The sequence below is a fragment of the Podarcis cretensis genome (genome assembly GCF_951804945.1).
Source record: "Podarcis cretensis genome assembly, chromosome: 8".
NCBI lineage: Eukaryota > Metazoa > Chordata > Lepidosauria > Squamata > Lacertidae > Podarcis > Podarcis cretensis.
Window position 1 is genome coordinate 89,807,744 of NC_137177.1, and position 19,240 is coordinate 89,826,983.

At 42.5% G+C, this 19,240-nt stretch overlaps 1 protein-coding gene across 3 annotated transcripts in view; it reads right to left on the bottom strand.

Annotated features, from left to right (window-relative positions):
* The window catches only part of SLC4A5 (solute carrier family 4 member 5), an 84,821-nt gene that overhangs the window by 21,661 nt on the left and 43,920 nt on the right, over window positions 1-19,240 (bottom strand). For all 3 annotated transcript variants that reach the window (XM_079987441.1, XM_079987443.1, XM_079987442.1), the window contains 8 exons: window positions 16,198-16,355; window positions 15,170-15,257; window positions 14,198-14,352; window positions 13,924-14,082; window positions 12,274-12,448; window positions 11,672-11,805; window positions 8,630-8,901; window positions 29-90 (listed from right to left, as the gene is read on the bottom strand). In XM_079987441.1, the coding sequence (XP_079843567.1) occupies window positions 29-90; window positions 8,630-8,901; window positions 11,672-11,805; window positions 12,274-12,448; window positions 13,924-14,082; window positions 14,198-14,352; window positions 15,170-15,257; window positions 16,198-16,355 (1,203 nt within the window). The remainder of the gene's footprint in view (window positions 1-28; window positions 91-8,629; window positions 8,902-11,671; window positions 11,806-12,273; window positions 12,449-13,923; window positions 14,083-14,197; window positions 14,353-15,169; window positions 15,258-16,197; window positions 16,356-19,240) is intronic.

The window sequence follows — 19,240 nt, forward strand, 5'->3', positions numbered from 1 at the left end:
GAGTAGAAAATAAATCCCAGCTACTTACCACAGAAATGTTAGTGTTGTTTGGGGCCAGTGGAACTGAAGCATTGAACAATGTTGTATTCACTGCAGAAAAGGAGTTAGTTAAGATTTTAAAAATATATATATTAAAGAAAAAGTCTCACTCCGGACATGAAATCTTGCTTAACAAGCCATTGTTCTCTCCACTGGCTTGAACTGTTTTGAATAATCACTATTTTATAGGCAAAGCAGAATCACAATCCAAATTCAGTTACAAATTCCAGGGTGGGACCCAGAATCTCCAGTCAGTTGCATGATGAGGCATGAAGCTTGAAACATTGACAAAACTCTGACCAAATTTGGGGATGCAAGTACAGATTCTTGTTGGTGGGTTAACAAGGAAATGCCTTTCTGCCTGAATGAGGTTTGGCAAGTTGGAGGACAAACGCCCTGGTTCTAACTCCAGCAGAAACTTCTCCCTGATTAACATAATGTGTGGCCTTCCAATTTGGCTTCAGGGGTGACTTCAAAAAGCCAAATTAGATGCCTCCCAGATACCCAAGGTGTCTTTTGGCACATATTGAAACAGCTGACCTTATATAATAGCTACTGCTCAAGAGACTGCATGGCTGAGAGGCAATGGTCCAATTCAGATCAACCAGGAGGACAGTATCTACAACTGCACGGAAAACTCTCCATCTTGGAAGAGGCAGTGACTGATCCTTATTTGATCCCATATTTGCTTCCAGACATCCTGGATGCCAAGCAAGGCTGTCTACAAAAATGTAACTATCTCAAAAATAAAGAGCCATTTACAACAGAGAGGCAGTGTAATGTGATGGTGATATTGCTGAGCCTTCATCTACCTGGTGCCATGCTAGCTGCAGCTGGTGGGAATTATAGCCTAAGACATCTGAAAGGCACCAGACTGTTTAGTTCAAATCCCAACTCAACCAAGATGCTCACTGGATAATCTTGGGCCAGTCTTGATTTCCCAGTAAGCTACTAAGTCGAGGTGTGGGGTGCCACGCATGTTGGCAAACTATTTGAAGCCCAGCCCATTAGAACACACACAATCACATTTTGAGAAGTTGCAGTTCAAAACAGACAAGATACTCACCTGTTATGAGAAGGGAGAAAGTGGCAGGAAGAACTGACCAGGTGACTTGTTCATAATCAAGACTTGTAACTTATTTTTTTTAATTAAAAAAATACCACATAAATATGATTTTTGTACTTTGCTAGGTTGCATTCTTTGGTACAAACCTTTTATATTCTGCAAGTATTGTCCCAAGACAAGAGATGGAGTAGAAATTTGTTTTCGTTTACATTCTGACACAAACTCACCTAACTCACACTTCCCAAACTAGCTTGCAAACTGAAACAGTTCACAATGCAAATTTTGAAATGCAGCTTGCAAAAAAAAAAAGTGCATAAAGAGCTTATGTTAACAGAAGGTGTATGTACACATTAGTGAAATGAACCTTATAAAAAGAAAAAGAAAAATTGGGCAAAATTGTGTACAAAAATGTCTATGTTTATGAGAAAAGTGCATGAAAATGCATATAATTTTCTCTGTAGTTTTTTATTGTAAAATGATGCAGAAATAGGAACTCAACTTAAGACTGGAAAGCAGGAGAAACTGAATTTAACAGATCCCTCAGTCCCTACTGAAAGCCACCACTGTGGCAAATACAAATAGAAAACACCCACCCACCCTCCAAAATTTGTGGTCAGTGGGTAGCATCTTCTTCATGAAGCGTTCTTCATCTGCCATCCTGGATTCTCACTGCAAGAAAAAGGAGTCTCTGGATCCTTTCCCACCCACCTTTTCCAGAAGAAAACAGAGAAAAAGCAGGCCACCTTTCAGGGAAAATATGAAGAGAAATTCCAAATAAGCAGCACTGAAACCAAAACAATCCTTATAATACTACTCCAGAATTTCATACCAGGGGATCTCAAAAGATGTGCTTTTGCCAATAGTAGTGAAGTCCAGAACAAGTCAGCATTATCCTTACAGATTTACAGGTGTGGTCTATCTGCTTCAGCTTGGTCAGGTAAACACTTGAGGTCAGTCACAGGTGGCTTGAAGGAGCTGCGTGGCCAATAAAGGCAGCAGGTTGACTCACCGGCGTCTCCTTCACTGGACTCTCTCACCCCCACTGAGCTTATAGAGATCAGGCCTCAAGCAGCCAGGTTCTCTTCTTGGAAAGCCTCCTTGCTTTGGGGACCACAAATATTTAATTCATCTCTGCTCAGGATTCCAGAATGATAATAGTGGGGGAAAGGAAAACATGTGGCTGAAAATAACTCTTATCAGCCTGAACGAGCCCCAACATGAGCAATTTTGTGCAGAAATGTGTGTTTGGTTTTGATCACTGGGTCAACTAAGCCAAGCTGTGGTTCTGCATTATCTCAGCGATAATGAATCTTCCCAGTGGAGGACAACATTAAAGGAGTTAATGAAGGAGAAGTGATTGCTGGGTTAGAATCAGAGTTTTTGGTACTATTGGGTCATAACACTCCACTGCTGAAGAAAAGCAAAATAAGACCAAGCAGAGAACAGAGAAAATCACTGTTATTCATTCCAGATTCCTTTATGGGGTTACAACAAAGTTTCTCTCCACAACTGTCAGTTTTTTCCAGGACCAGACATATTTTGTGATTTCCACTAGCTTAAAAAGTGATTGTTTCATTACCCAACTTAAAAGAATTCTGTAGCATTGGCTGTATTATTCTTATTCTTATTTAAATGGTTTGGATGAGAAGGCTCATGAAATGCTTTATGTAAGCTGTGTATATTCAGAAGTAGTGATGAAAGTAATAATTAAAAACAAAAAAGGAACGAGTATCAAATATTAAATAATTTTAATATTTATAAAATGATACTCACTTGAGATTGAAAGCAGCCAAATAGATGTGTGCAGCAGAGACAAATATGGTACAAATCAGTTACAGTAATAAAAAATCATAACTAATGAAAAGAGAAAACAAAAAAAGCACCAGAGGGCGATTATAGCAAGCACTCTCAGTATAAAGAGGAGAGAGATGTTTAATTCTGATACCATTTATGTAAAAACATAAAATAACAAAATTAAGCTGATCTGTGGAAGGACCATCAACAACATGCAAAATGCTAAAAAGAGAATGTACCAAATTATCCTACGGTGCAGACAAGACAATGTCAGGGACCAAAAAGCTGGTCTCAACATGGTTCAGCATCCATTTCTGGTTTGCCCACAAGCTAACACAGAACTGAATCCCATCCATGGTTTCTGAATGACTGGAAATGGATCTGGGCTTCCCACAGCCACCCTGTTGTTGCTGTTGTTGTTATGTTTACAGATAACATTACTACCCAGTTATCTGCAAACATCACCCCGTTGTTGTTGTTGTTGTTGTTGTTGTTGTTGTTGTTGTTGTTATGTTTGCAGGTAACATTATTACCCAGTTATCTGCAAACGTCATCCTGTGTCCAATTCTGGGCACTACAATTTAAGAAGGATGTTGACAAGCTAGAACATGTGCAGAGGAGGGCAACAAAGATGATCAAGGGTCTGGAAACTAAGCCTTACGATGACCTCTTGAAGGAGCTGGGTGTGTTTAGCCTAGAAAAGAGGAGACTGAGAGGAGATGTGATAGCCATCTTCAAATATCTTAAGGGCTGTAACACGGAGGAGGGAGCATGCATATTTTCTCCTGCTCTGGAGGCTAGGACTTGAACCAGTGGCTTCAAGTTACAAGAAAGGAGATTCCAACTAAACATTCGGAAAAACTTTCTGACAGTAAGAGTTGTTTGACAGTGGAATGGTCTCGCTTGGGAGGTTTTTAAGCAGGGGTTGGGTGGCCATCTGTCATGGATGCTGTAGTTGAGATTCCTACTTTGCAGGGGGTTGGAGTAATTGGCCCTTCCAACTGCATGATTCTATTTGGTACCTGGTAATGCAGTCTGCATCAGGTTGCTTTGGCTTAGAAAAAAGCTTAGCTCTGCTCTGGTGCACACACAAACCTCTCGTGGATGTGGACTGCCCAACTCACCTCAATGGAAAAAGCAACAGTGCGCACACAGAGGACACCCATTAATAATAATAATAATAATAATAATAATAATAATAATAATTTATTTATACCCCCCCATCTGGCTGGGCCTCCCCAGCCACTCTGGGCGGCTTCCATAGAAACCAAAAATACAGTAAAATATCACACGTTAAAAACTTCCCTGAACAGGGCTGCCTTAAGATGTCTTCTGAATGTCAGGTAGTTGTTTATCGCTTTGACATCTGCTGGAAGGGCGTTCCACAGGGTGGGTGCCACTACCGAGAAGGCCCTCTGCCTGGTTCCCTGTAGCTTTGCTTCTCGCAATGAGGGAACCGCCAGAAGGCCCTCGGCGCTGGACCTCAGCTTCCCCCAGTGGAAGTGTTTGGGGAAGTCCCTGGGCTCAGGTCAGAGCAGTCTCTGCCCACATCAGAAGCCCCTCTCCTAAGGAAACACTGAACTTACTGGAGACCTTGGCAGTAAAGTGGGAATTTTACCTTCACCTTCAGTCAGGCATGGAAAGGAGACTGGCCAGTGTAGCTTTTTGGGTTTGTTTGTGGGAGAAGCAGGTGCAAATTTTAGTCATGAAGCTGACTAGGGAACCTCAGACAAGCCCTCAGTTGGTTGCAGCAAGGGGAAATTGCAATAAGAATGAATCATAAAGTGCTTTGTGCACTGTTGATGCAACCTTCCCCAACCCGGTGCCCTCCAGATGCTTTGAACTGCATCAGCCTCAGCATCCAATGGATGTGCTGGTTGGAGCTAAGTAGTTGAGGTTGCTTCTGTGTATGGGGCTTAGAATCAGTAATACCTCTAGTGGCCAGAATGAACCTTGGGCATAAGGCTCTCTCCTTAGATGCTCAGGAGACGTTGACTGCCAGGAGCAGCTTTGATCAGCTGCCGTTGCTTCACCAGCCACAGGTCCTGCTCAGAGTAATGGATCTAAGCTCCTGTGCTGGTGACATCCAGACTGTATTGCTCTCTGTGTGGGGCTACCCTTAAAGGGTGACAGTTGGGAAACTTTGATAGCTGCAAAAAGCAGTCACTAGAGTACTAGTAGGACAAAGTCAAGCTCACAGTACACCTACCCTACATCAGTTAACACTGGTTGACCATTTGTTCCTGGGTTCAATTTAAGGTGCAACCATTGACCTGTAAAGCCCTAAGCACCCTGCGACCCAGATACCTGGAGGTCCCCCTTCACCCTTAAGAATCCAGGTGAGTCGCTTTAAGATGATAATCTCAGCAGAGCAGAATTATGCTAAGTGCTAAGGGATAGGCTTCCTCCGAGAACATGCTCAGCCCAAGGATTTTTGATGAGTAGCAGAACCAAGCTCACAAGTCCTTCAGTACAAAAATCCATGCCTGGTTTCCCCCACAAGCAGTATTTTTCAGCAATCTAAAGTGGGAAAGCTTTTAAATAATTGCTATAGACAGTCAGAAATCCTTTTCTCATCTATGGCAGATCACCAAGAGATCTGCCAGTAGCTCCCTGTCTTCCTGATTTAGAGAGCAATCATAGGTACGGTTACTCAGTCAGAATCAAGTCACACTGAATTCAACAAGCCTTCCTTCCTTCCTCCCAAGTAAGTGTGTATTGGATTGCAGTTTTACTGAACCCTGGGGTAATGTCGATAGATTTCACAGCCACCCAAGAGCCACCACAAACAGTTCCAACAACAAAGTGAAGTTCGTATCTAAAGTTCAAAAACCTAACACAGATGGTGGGGGTAGCTGTGTTGCCCATGGCCTGTGATGCCTCAGTTAAGTGTCCATAATATCTGAACACATTCTATAGAGAATTTAGAACAGCAATGAACACTATCAGGCTAGGGAACGCGGAGGCCATGTGTCCTTTGGTGGGGGTGAAGGAAAGGAGATAAACCAGCAGCAGAAGAGTGACCCCAACAGAAGAGGAGTAAGTAACTGCAAATTCATTGCATGAAAATAATGTAGAGAGGAGAGTGTGACCTGAACCCCCCCCCCCAATGAATGCCTTTTCCTCCAGCTCAGGATGGAGACAAGTAACCGAGAAGTCCAAGTTGGAGCTAGAGAACATATGAGGATGCAATAACTTCAATAGTTTTTTTTTAAACTGCAAAATTTCCATGTATTTTGTTCCAAATACCACTTCTTCTGAGAGTTAACGTTTTCTGCTGATTTATTATTATGCAGAGAACTCTGTTGCCCTTCAATAAAATAAAGGTAAGTTTTGCACTTTTTGAGCAAATATATACTTGAGAAATGGCAAGTTTTGGTGCAGCTCAAATGGGCAGGTGCCCCCCAGGAGTGGGGATGAGGGAGAAACTCAATTCAGCTGAATCTATCAAATTTGCACTTTCCAAAACAATATAAGAACCGAAACATAGCTGTCCATCAAAATTCACACTTACATGAATTTTGCAATACAGTTCTCCAACCAGACAGTGTTTACAAAAATGCACATAATAGGGGGATATGTGTATAAAAATGAATATATTAGTGAGAATTACAAAAGTGCATTTTATCAGGAGAAGCTGTTTGCAAAAAATGTGTTTGTTAGTCAAAAGTACAGACAAAAGTGTGTTTATTAGGAGAAAATCACATTAAAATGCTGAAGAATTTCCATGCTGTTTTTTAAAACTGCATCCTGGGAGTTCATGCTGATGGTCTGTTAACAAATTGACTAAATAAATAAATAAATAAATAAATAAATAAATAAATAGCCTTCTACAATACAGCCACTGTCAGAGAAGAGTACATCATGGCTCTGGAAAAAAAGAATTTGGTTTCTTTTTCCCTGATGAGATATTAAATTGTCTTGTAAGTCTGCTCACCCCTCTTGGTGTGGTGGCATTGCAGGACAGTGGAGGCTTCACTGCGGCCCCAACGAGGGAACTGGAACCTGCAGTGCCCTTCCTGATAGCCGGTGGGGGCATAAGCCCCTGCCACCTATCAAGGACAGGGTCCTAGCCCCAGACGGCAGTCCCTGCGGGGGTCACCCTATTTGATGTAAATCTTAGGAACCCCCGCCTGGATTGACCACGCATCACTTCCAGCAGGTGGGCCAGAAGTATTTAGATTGCCCCGTGCCCAAGCCAAACCTCTTTCATCTGTATTCAATAAGGTTGTGGCCTGTTTTGACCTAAAGCCAGTCTTATTGGTCTCTTATTTGCATGGGTTGGGGTATGGGGAGCCCGATGCCTGGTCCTGCAACTAAGATTCTCTCTTCTTGCAGTTGTAGTATCAAACACTTTATAGATGTTCAGGAAAACTTTTCAAATGTCAATATTATAAGTGGAGATATATCTAGATCATGGGTGCCACATCAATTTTTTTAATTTTAGTAGAACCCCAAGACCAACCAATGAGAGACTGGTGGTGTTCTTTTAAGAGGAATGGTTTTTTCCTCTTAAATGATTTTTTCTTCTGTAACTCTCACTGAGTATTACAAAATGAAAGTAACTGGGTTTTCATATTTTATTCATCATTTGTAGAAGTGGAGTTCTTTGGTCGTTAGTTAAGTTTGTCAGTTTAAAATAAAAGTAATCAGTGTTAAAGAAGCACATGAATTCATCTACCACATAAATCAGAGATGGGTTACAATAACATGAACTCAATTTTTGTTTTGTTTCAATCTGCTTATATAAAAAATAAGAGCTCTTCTCCTTGGGAGTATCTCAGAGAGAGCTTGCTAACTGAATGTGCAAATAAATCCGGACTCAACTCTGTGTGAAGGTATCTCAAATTCAGCACCAAAGAAACAACAACTTATGCATCTCAGATGAATTAGGCAAATTTGCTGATATTTTCCTATTTTTTGTAATATCTTCTGCTGGGATGTATTTTTACTGAGGGGCAACTACTCTGCTCGATGTCACTGCTCTTTCCCTTTCTGGAACTTCACACATTTTCAAGCTCAACTTCACAGCCATAAGGACTCCAAGCTTACATTACAAAAACCCAGAAAGCTGGAAAAACCTCAGGAATTCGAATTCTGTATACAACACCATATACCATGCATGTGCCTTGACCTTTCAGTGTGCATGCAAGCCTCTTTGTGATCCATCAGCTTTAAAATCTCACATGGAAGGAACATTGATAATGTTGAAGTAAGATTCAGTTGCCAGTCCAGTCAGCTTCTGTGAATGGCCTCTGCCTCAGGCAGCAAAATGACTTGGGCTGGCCTTGACTCTGACTGACAGACCCCGGGGTCATTGGCTCTTAAATAGCATTTTGTTAAAATGCTGGTAAAATTATTTAGTACACCAACCACCAATTTAACTTGAACACATGGAGACTTCTTGCATGCCAGTTTTCACCCGCTTGCCTCAACATACGATGCCTCCCACACAGTGCACCCCGATGCCACCTCTATGCACAATGCTCCTGGTCACTGGCCTGAGCACATCACAACATCATGCAGAAGAAGCCCCAGTGAAGAGGGGCAGCCAGAGATGCCTCTGCTATCTCAAACCAGTCTTTCTTTGCAAGGATACGTCAGAAACCTTTTGCAGGACTCATTTCCTTCAGGCACAGGGTATCAACACAGAACTGTGGTTCAAACAATGGATGGCAGCAAGGAACGCACACCAGGATTGCATCAGGACAATGCAAGACTTGTACTCACCTGGGTCTGGAGCAATGCACTCGCACTTATACATTGTCACGTAGTCTGGCTTGAAGCCTGCATTGATGGGGTAGTACTTGAAGGCTCCAATCATCTTCTTGATGGCGTCGTAGATGAAGATGAAGCTAATGAGAGTGGAGAACCCTTCCTCAGTGAACCGTGTGATGTATTTTATAATGAAGCTGGCATCTGTAGCCACCAGGATAAGGCACTGGAGAGCAGAGTGCAAGCCGATCCAGAGGCGAAACTCCATGTAGTCAATGCCATTGCCTCTGAAATTGGAAATGACATGAAGTCAAAGGTTGTTTTAAGTAATACTAATAAGACATTTGATCCTTATAAGGAAATGCAAGAAGAACCCGTGAATGATGTTGCCATAATTCATCTAGTATTTTCTTTAATTAGGGTCCTGCGAGGCTGCTCGTCCACTAGCCCAGGAGGCTCCCACTGGTACAATGGAGCCTCCCTTCCTTTCTGCAGCCCCCTCAACTGCTGATGCAAAGAAACATATAGAAAGGAGAATTCCTGCGTGCCAAGATCCAAGTCTGGGGCAGTACTCTTTGGTGAGACAACCCCAGCAGAGACTTAATAAAATCACAAAATCTGCAGCAAAGCAAAATGCGGAAATATAGGCTGTTAGACCTTTAAAATATGTGCCCCTCCAAGTGAGTTCCAAAATTCCCCCTTAAAAAGTTTCTTTCAAAATGTTTTCTTAAAAGGTTTATTTCTTTCCCTCTCTGCCCAGTACACAGTTGGGAAGTTAAAAATTGTTTACTTACAAACTCTCCAAAGGTCAGGTTTATGTGCTTTTCCATACATCAGTCAGAAAAGATGCACAGGAATATACCAAAATAATTATATCCCGGTTTGGAAGGGAATAAAGAAGGATCTGGAGGTGTGGGCCAGAATGAAATTATCATTTTGGGGAAGAATTTCTACGATAAAAATGACGGTGCTACCAAAGATGTTATTCTTATTTCAGACCTTACCCATATTAAAGGGTATAGGAAATTTTAAAGAATGGCAAAAAGTGATTTCAAGATATATCTGGCAGGGGAAGAAGCCTAGAATAAAATTTAAATTACTGACGGATGTAAAAGAAAGAGGAGGCTTCGCCCTGCCAGATATGAGACTATATTATGAAGCAGCCTGTCTATGCTGGTTAAAAGAATGGATAAAGTTAGAAAATAATGAATTATTAGATCTTGAAGGATTTGATAACAGATTTGGGTGGCACGCGTACCTTTGGTGTGACAAAAAAAGGGTTCATAAAGGATTTGGAAACCACATCTTCAGGGGTTCATTAATAGAGGTTTGGGAGAGATACAAGAATATACTGGAACCAAAAGTTCCACACTGGCTGTCCCTGTTAGAGGTAATAAGTGTGAAGAAGATTAATATGAGAAACAAATGGGCCACTTATGGGGAATTGATAGCTAATGAGGGAGGAAAATGGAAACTGAAGCCATATGAACAAGTTAAAGATCTAGTTTATGATTGGTTGCACCATTACCAAGTTAATGAAATATTTAAAAAAGATCTGAAGGAAAAGGGTTATGTGGAAAAGGAATCAAATTTCCAAAAGGACATTATAAATAATGAGTATAAAATTCTGTCAAAAATGTATAAGATATTGCTGGAATGGAATACGAAAGATGAAGAGGTTAAATCGGTAATGATACAGTGGGCAAAGGATTTTGGGTACAATATTCAATTTGAAGATTGGGAAAAACTGTGGAAAGAGCATTTAAAATTTACAGCATGTATTACACTGAAGGAGAATGTGATGAAAATGTTTTATAGATGGTATATGACACCTGTAAAATTAGCAAAGATGTATAAGGTTGACAACAAATGTTGGAAGTGTAAAGACAAGGAAGGGACATTCTTTCATCAGTGGTGGGAATGTAAGAAAGTGAAAAGTTTTTGGGAAATGATATATAATGAGTTGAAAAAAATGTTAAGATATACTTTTGTGAAAAAACCCGAAGCTTTTCTTTTAGGTATGGTAGGAAAGGACATCAGAAGAAAGGACTGTAAGCTTTTCCAGTATGCGGTAACGGCAGCCAGAATCCTGTTGGCTCAGAAGTGGAAACAAGAGGAAATACCGACGATAGAAGAATGGAGACTAAAAATGATAGACTATGCAGAACTGGACAAATTAACTGGGAAAATTAGATATACTAAAGATCAAAAGTTCATCGAAGACTGGGGGAAATTTGTGGATTATCTGAAAAATATATGTGGTGTGAACACAACGCTAGCGGGATTTAAAGAGGCACTGTAAAAAAAGAAAATAAGTATTGTTTATGAGAAATAATAGGAGTAAGGAGGAAAAATGGCAATACGAAAGAAGGGAATGTGTATTAAAGGTGTAACTACGGATGATTGTCAGAGACGTTGAAGGAAGTCAAAAAATAACTATGATTTGTTGTATGCGGGATTGTACGAAGAATTGGAGGGAAATTTATAAAATGTATAATAATAAAAATTATTATAAAAAAAAAAAACAGAAAAGATGCACAGGAAAACTTATTTACAAAGTGGTAAAAGTCCCTAAACTATCTATACAGGAAGTCAGGAGAGGCTTGTGAAAACTGCAACAGCTCAGACCTCTTCACATGCTGAGCTTCTTAGGTGGACTGGGGGAGAACAAGGGCTTACTCTATGGTATCAAACCATTTGTGCATAAATTAGACTGAAGCATGTTGGATATATGAGGCTGGTTATCCCACAAACACCCTGAGGGAGTTGGATGAACATCTGGAGCAGATTTTGAGAGTGCCCAGGGAGTGAAACTCTGCATCTGCCATGTTGGATGCAACCCTTGTTTATTCATACATTTTGCAGAGCCCCTTTCACTGCAGACATTTCCAACACAAATCAAAACACAGCACTTAAAACAAAATGACAGTTAAAACATAAATGAGCAGCAGAACAGAATCGAACAATCCTAAACTGCAGAGCAGGGTTAGCCAAATGCAATAGAACGAAGCAAGCTTACTTCTGTAAATTAATCCTGTTAGGAATGATTTCACTTACTTGCTGAAATCGTAGAGAAGTTTTTCAAAGATCAGGATGGGTCCTGTGCTGCTCAGGATAATGAGGGGCTGCCCAGCAAAGAAGCAGAACACGGCCCCTGCCATTGCTGTGCCAAGAAAGCTCTCCATGACTCCCTGGTGGGAGGAAAACAGCTAAATGTCAATAGGTGCCATTTTGAGTGCTGTAAAAAATGACACTGTTTGGGTGCAAAACAACATCACAACAATCATTGCCACATGTTCAAGAGTGCCTGGGTACCAGGTACCTGTGGATAACAGGGTAGGGCTCTGGGACCCCGGGCAGCATGCAGAGTCATGTCTGTGCTGATGGTTCTTCACTCACCTGCAATGCTTTGTTCTACATGCCCACATTTGGAGATGGAAGATGAGCCCAGGTGCACTCAGATGAACACCCACCTAAATACGGACAGCTTCAGTCCCACAAATATGCATTTAAGCATTTGTTTATGTATTTTCGTACAGGATGGAATGGTTTCTAAGAACAAACACATTCATAACTAGCCTGGACCATGATTCAGCTTATCTGCCTATTCCTAGGGAGCACTGCCTGTTCCTGAAGCCTCCGTTTTGGCCCAGACTTGCCTGGTAGTTTTCTGTCGCATCCCCCAGCAGCCCGCCAAACGTAATGGCATTTGTGATGCAGCCGAGGTAGATGAAGAGGATGGCAGAGATGGACTGGATGTGAAAGCCCTCATAGAAGTCACTGGGAAACCAGGGCAGCTTCCTCTTGATATCCAAAAATAGGCCACCACAGAACCTGGAAAGGGAACAGGAGAGGCTGGGCACACTCTGCACCAGAGGAAAGCACATAAGAGCCACTGAGGGAGAGCAGGGTTGGAATCCCCACTCAGCCATGAAGCTCACTGGCTGCGCCCTTGGGCCAGTCACTCCCTCTCAGCCTAACCTACCTCACAGGGGTGTTGTGGGGATTTGATAAGGAAGGGGAAAACAATATACACCACCTTGAGCTCCTTGGAGGAAAAGTGGGCTACAAATGCAAATACTACTACTACTACTAACAACAACAACTGAATAAATAAATAAACAATAAATATTTTTTTTTAAAAAAATACGTTTCCACAAAAGTCAAATTCTGTGACTAGAACATATTCTGCAAATCAAATAACTCTGGCTAGATTTTCAGTGTTGCCCTGTGTATTCTAGTTCTGCTGGCCATGGGGGGAAGACACTAGCCAGCACAACACTGTGGCTGCCTTCACACAACAGTTCATTCTGTTTCCCCAACGGTTAATTTCCACATTATATTTGAGCTTTCACATGACGTAAAAGCCATTTCCAGAAATCTAGCAGAATACTGTGGAAGTTTAGTGCTCTTTTTCATGTTAATTGCTTCCAGAAAAAAACAAAAAACAAAAACAAAGCTGTTTATAACTCCATTAACATCTATCTATATCTATCTATCTATCTATCTATCTATCATCTATCTATCTATCTATCTATCTATCTATCTATCTATCTATCTATAGCTATCATCATCATCATCATCATCACAGAGTGGTTCACAACATAAAAGTACAAAATGAGAACACAAAATACTTAAAAAACAAAAACAAACCAGTAGCCCTTATAGAGAGAGGTGGTCCTTGAGGTATTGTGGTCTTGAGCTGTTTGAGGTTTTATAAGTCAAAGCCAGCACTTTGAATTGGGCCCAAAATGTATTTGGCAGCCACTGCAGTCAGGCCAGGACTGGTGTAATATATTTAAACCGTCTTGTCCCAGTCAGCAACCTAGATGAAGGTTCTGAACCATCTTCAGAAGCAGCCTCATGTAGAACGCATTGCAGTAATCTAACCTTGAGGTTACCAGAGCACAGACAACAGAAGTTAGGCTATCCCTGTCCAGACAGGGGGCTGGAGGGCAAAAGTGGTGACCTCCCTGCAGCCTGTTCCTGAAGGCTCCTACTCTGGTTAGGTTGTGATGATGGACGTGAACCTGGCTAGGGACTAAGAGTTGAGAGCCCAGCATAGATGGCAGATTGCAGAGAGGACTATTATTATTTTTTGGGGGGAAAACACCCTGTTCTACACATTTGCAGTAGATCTGGGTTTGAATACATATATTTGCTGCCACATTATCTAGTTTGGTCCATGATCTCAGGAGCTCTGTACCACGGGTGAAAATATCTCCAGCTTGATGACTGTGTTTAGCGCTTTCCCACAGTCCCTAAACAGATTCTCTTTCTGCTCATGGTGTCCAGAATGTTTTGCTTACCTTCCAGTCCAGATAAGCTCCTCCCCAATCTCATGCACAGCTGGCATCTCATCATCTTCGCTGCCTCCCCCACCACCGCCCCCTCCGCCCCCTCCGCCTCCGGCTCCTCCGGCCGTGCCATTCATTTGTCCAGCCTCACTCAGGGAAAACACAGATTTTCTGGTGGAAGAGAGAAATAGCAAAGTGTTAGGAAACCTGGTCCCTGAAGCGCAACACCGCTTAGCCCAGCCTGCAAGCCTTTGTTCCTTTGAGGTGCTTAGAGCCTCCCTTTTACCTCTTCTCAGCAGAGGGCACTTTCTTGGGTGGCTCTATTCTAATGTTTGGGTCCCACTCTCCAGGCGGCAGAACGATGACCTCGTCCAGAAACTCATCTATTCCAGCTATCAGGTCATCTCTGTCTCTAGCTTTGTAGGCGACATCGCTGAACAGCTGGAAGTAAATGTGAAAACAGGAATTATCTGGACAAGTCACTACCCAAGAAAATGCAGTGGAATACAATGGAGAGTGTTAAGTTGTGGGTGAACATATCAGACGACACAGTGATTCTTCAAACAGCTCTTGTTTATTCACAGGCCAGAACAGAACTGAACTGAAGGGTTCAGCCAGCCTGCTTATATAGAGCTCCAGTACAACGTTACTGTAACAACTTTCTGTAACTATCCAATCACTGAACGTCACTTTTGATCCCTTATTTGCATATGTGGACCTGAGTAAAAACTATCTACAGTATCCCCCTGCTGGCCCAGGGTGAGAACTTCTGTACATAACACTGAGCCTCATTTCTTATGTGTAAACCAGTCTCCACTTGCGTAATGGAACTCACCACCCTCTACCTGTGTGCTCTCCAGATCTGTGCTAGGGTTCCCCCCCAACCTTCTGGAGCAGATCTGGGAAGGGCACTGGAGGTGGGAGGTGTCATGCAAGCAGAAATCCTTCACTGACTTAGTTGAACCCTTTGGTTCAGTTCCATTGCAGAGTTGGCTATGTGTTTACCACCTTTCTGCACAAGGTACAGAATATGCCTTTTGTAATGCTGACCCTGGGTTATGCTATTGCATGACATCCTCAATAAAATATGAGAGCAGCATGGGTGTAGCCAGGATTTTTTTAGGGGGCAGGCTTGGGGGGGCAGAACCTCAGTTAGTTAAGTATTTTTATTGATGTACTTGGATGGGGGGGGCAGCTGCCCCCCTTGGCTCTGCCCATGGAGAGGAGGCATCTACGAAGACATTGAGAATGCACTTACATCATCTACCATGAGGGTGGCGATGGCTCTGCCAATTTCATTGTAGGATTTTGCCTTTCCAGTGGGACCCAGGAGGATAAAGAGGAATCTGGTTTAAAGAGGGGGGAAAAAGCAAACTCATGAAGCATGAATGATGATATGCAAGCCATATCACTGTGCTGTTCCCAGCTTAAATGACAGTTACACTACTTCAGTGTCTCCTAACATGGCCCCCTTAAGCTGTTTAGGACTGGGGCTGATCAGCTGCGGCTGATGAGAATTGGAGGGCACCAAATTAGGGAAAGCTGTACTAGGCAAAACAGTTTCTATCTATTGCTCCCTTTTGAGGCTTCTATCCTAGACTTCTCCTAATGAATTAAAACATCTTGAACTCCTTGGGTGTTATTTTCCTTTCAATAGTTAACATGCAAGTTATATTGTTCAGACAGATTTGCTCTGCCAAAATGGGACTATAATGCCTGCTAATTTCACTATTGCTGTCTAGATGTGCTTTGAAACATTACCTTGGTGTTTGGTACGTACAATGGGCCAGTTACAGTCACGCCATGCAGAAATTACTATTGCTTGTAGCTGCATCAATTCCCTGAGACTTAATTCTATAGCACAGAAAAAATTATCTGTGCCTATAGTTTTGGGAAATAAAAGCCAGTAGCTCCTGATGTGTCATTTTTCTGCTAAATGCAAATATTTGACAGGTCTGGGCTTGGTCAGTGTACGGTTGGATGGCTGCCTGCAAACTGTGTATTTGCTGCTTTGGGCGCAGTGATGGAAGAAAGTGGAGATAAATATACATGTAGCAAAATAAAATTAAGAAAAATGGAAGCAGAGTTGAGAATGCTCATCAAAACGAATCCCAGCAAAAGAGTGTACTTTCATGGGATGGTGTCCAAATGGCAGGCATATTTAGGGGCAGAAGGCGTTCTTTCTGAAGGCCTTGCTTTCAGCCACCCTCTCCCCCTGTCTTTGATTTTTTGTAGGGCTGGGTGGGGGGGGTGGGGCCACAATCCTCCTTTTAATCATCTACCTACCTCGTTGGGACAGGCACTTCTGTCACTCCACCCAGCATGGTCGACTGAATGAGCCGGACAAACGCTACAAACGGCTTGTCCAGGAAGTCCACCTCTCCCACAAGGACATTGGAGGCCTCAGCATCTTTGGGGATCTTCTTAATGAATTTGTTTTTGAGCTGGGAGGAAAACAAAAGCATTTCTCTAAAGATCAGCGATCCCCTTCTTTCGATTTGTCTCTTTCTGCCTGAGTCAAAGCAAGAGCAAACTCCTTGCCAGCCTGGGACTCTTAACACTCACAATGTGGCTGCAGTAGGATCTGTGGTAATTTCCATTTGCATGGGCAGGCGGAGACCATGGGCGACACTCGCGTGGAATAATGACTCAAGACAACGTTTTATGGGATTAAAATTTGGCCACAACTTTATTAAAACTTCAGCTGTAGGGAGACCTTGGCTTAGACATTGGGCGTTTATCCCTCCCAGTCCCCGGCCGGGGTTCTGGGAAACATCAGGGTTATCCATATGTGGGGATTGGGCTGGTTCTGGAGAACGTCTGTTCAAGCAGAGAGCCCGCTCCCCATTTCGCCACCGTCGCAGGGGAAAGCAATGACAACCTAATGGCATATGGCCAATGCCTCCCCTCAAAACAACCCCTTTAACGGGGAACCCTGAGATCGCCACCACCCCCAATTTAGGGAAGATAGACTAAAGGATTCCGCCCAAGGCCTGAAACCGCCAAGGTTGTGACATTTTGCTATGGGGAAGGCAAAACCTGCCAATGCAGGAGAATTCCTTTCCGGCCCTTCAACAGCGACCATAATGTAGCAGCGCCTGAGTACCTGTGGAGAAGAGGTTAACCTGCAAAAGAAGGCTTAACTAAGGGAGGGCAGGGTGGGAGAAGCTCTGAAGCCGACTGAGAACTCCCAGGTAAGTTCCGCCCACAGTTGCGTGGGCTGGTTGATCTCTCCCCTTACCTGGCCAACTCTCTCCTGGCTACACCCTCCCCCCAGCTGGGACTGGGTAACTGGCAGAGGTAGGTGGCTACCTCCAGGTGTCCGGGGGGCAGGTATCTAGGCTGTACTGCCGGGAGCCACATGGGATCAGAGGGGGGGGGCTGCGCATGACTGCGCAAAAGACACCCCCCGTTTGATGTGGGGAGTGGTCATTGTGAAATTTGCCTTGAGCAGTTCCCACCGCAAAAGTCACTTCCAAATCCAATTCTGTGCCAACCTCTGCAGATTTCCTGTTTTACACCTCAGCTATTACCCTCAATGTTTACAATAGTTCCAAATTATTCACCCCTCAGATTCTACAGCAGTAAATGCTGCCCTCGACAAATGCTAAAGTCGCTCAGTGATGTGGTTAGTACATCCTCTATTGAGAGTGTTTTTATTTATTAGCCATTATGCCAATTTACTTAATTTTAATCTGTTTAGTAGCTGTACCTCTTGAAAGCCTAGCTGTATACTTATTTAATGTTGCTGGAGACTGGGTTCCAGCCATCTTAGTTTTGATTCTCGGTAGTTTTACCAAATGTTGAGGATGGAGAAGAAATTTGATTCAGCATGAATTTAAAGCTGAACCTATCAAATCTACACCTTCTGAAACAATGTGTAAACTGAAAAACAGCTGTCATTTGAAATTCACACTTATCAAAACTGTGCAATTCCGTTCTCCAACCAAAAAATGTTTACAAAAATGCATATATTGATTTTGTATGTTATATTGGCTTAACACCAAATTGGTTACTGTGTATGTACTATGTTACTACTATGGGAAATCCAGTTTTGGTGTTTATAGTTTCTGTTTGTTGTTCTTATTGTTAAAATTGTTAATAAAAACATATATATTTTAAAAGGAAAGCAAAAAAGAAACTATAAATATTGTCAAATGAAATCATATTTAACAGAGACAAATGCACATAATTATGGGAAAGTATGCACAAACATGAAGATATCGTGAAAATAACATACAAAAATGTGTTATATTAGGAAAATTGCTTGCAAAAATGCCTATTTTAGTCAAAACTGCATATGAAACTGTTTATTAGAAGACATTTGCAGTAAAATGCTGATCAATTGTCACAAGTGTTTAAAAATAAATAAATTCACAAACTGCTGCAAAATGTGGAGAACTGAATTTAAGATTGGAAAACTGGGAAACAGAACAGGGGCACTGACAGATCCATCCTTACTGAAGGTAGACTGTATGGCTGTAGTGTCATTGTAATAATTATCCTAAATTGGCCTGACCTGACTACAACTCCCATCAGCCCCAGTCAGCAAAATCACAAGATGTGGGTGCTTAGGGGAGCACAGCTGTACTGGCTAGGGCTGATGGGAGTTGTAGTCCAAAATTCTGGAGGCTGCCATATTGGTATAGGCAGACTTAAATCAATTTTAGTGGTTCATTGGGAAGCTCTACTGTGCTGTCATTAAATCCAGTGGAGCTTCAGTGGTAGAACATCCCTGTGGACTGTGCCTGAAGAGTATGAAATTAATCCAGAGTGCCAGAACTTGACTGTATAAGCACCCACCACTTCCCTTGCTCACCACTTCCCTTGCTCACTTCCAGAGAAGCGGACACGGAGCAATGGATCCAAACTACAAGAAAGAAGATTCTACCTAAACATTAGGAAGAACTTCCTGACAGTAAGAGCTGTTCGACAGTGGAATTTGCTGCCAAGGAGTGTGGTGGAGTCTCCTTCTTTGGAGGTCTTTAAGCAGAGGCTTGACAACCATATGTCAGGAGTGCTCTGATGGTGTTTCCTGCTTGGCAGGGGGTTGGACTCGATGGCCCTTGTGGTCTCTTCCAACTCTATGATTCTATGATTCTATGATTCTAAGTCCTCCCCATATGCCCACCACAGAACATCACAGTATATTTATATTTTAGGAACAAGGAAACTGCCTTATATTGATCCATCTAACTCAACACTGCCAACACTGACTGACAGCAGCTCACCAGGATTCCAGACAAGGGTCTCTTCCAGCCAGCAGCGGGTGGTGTGTTGGAGACATCCATCGAAACAGATGAGTCACTGCTGCTTACTAAGAACAAGA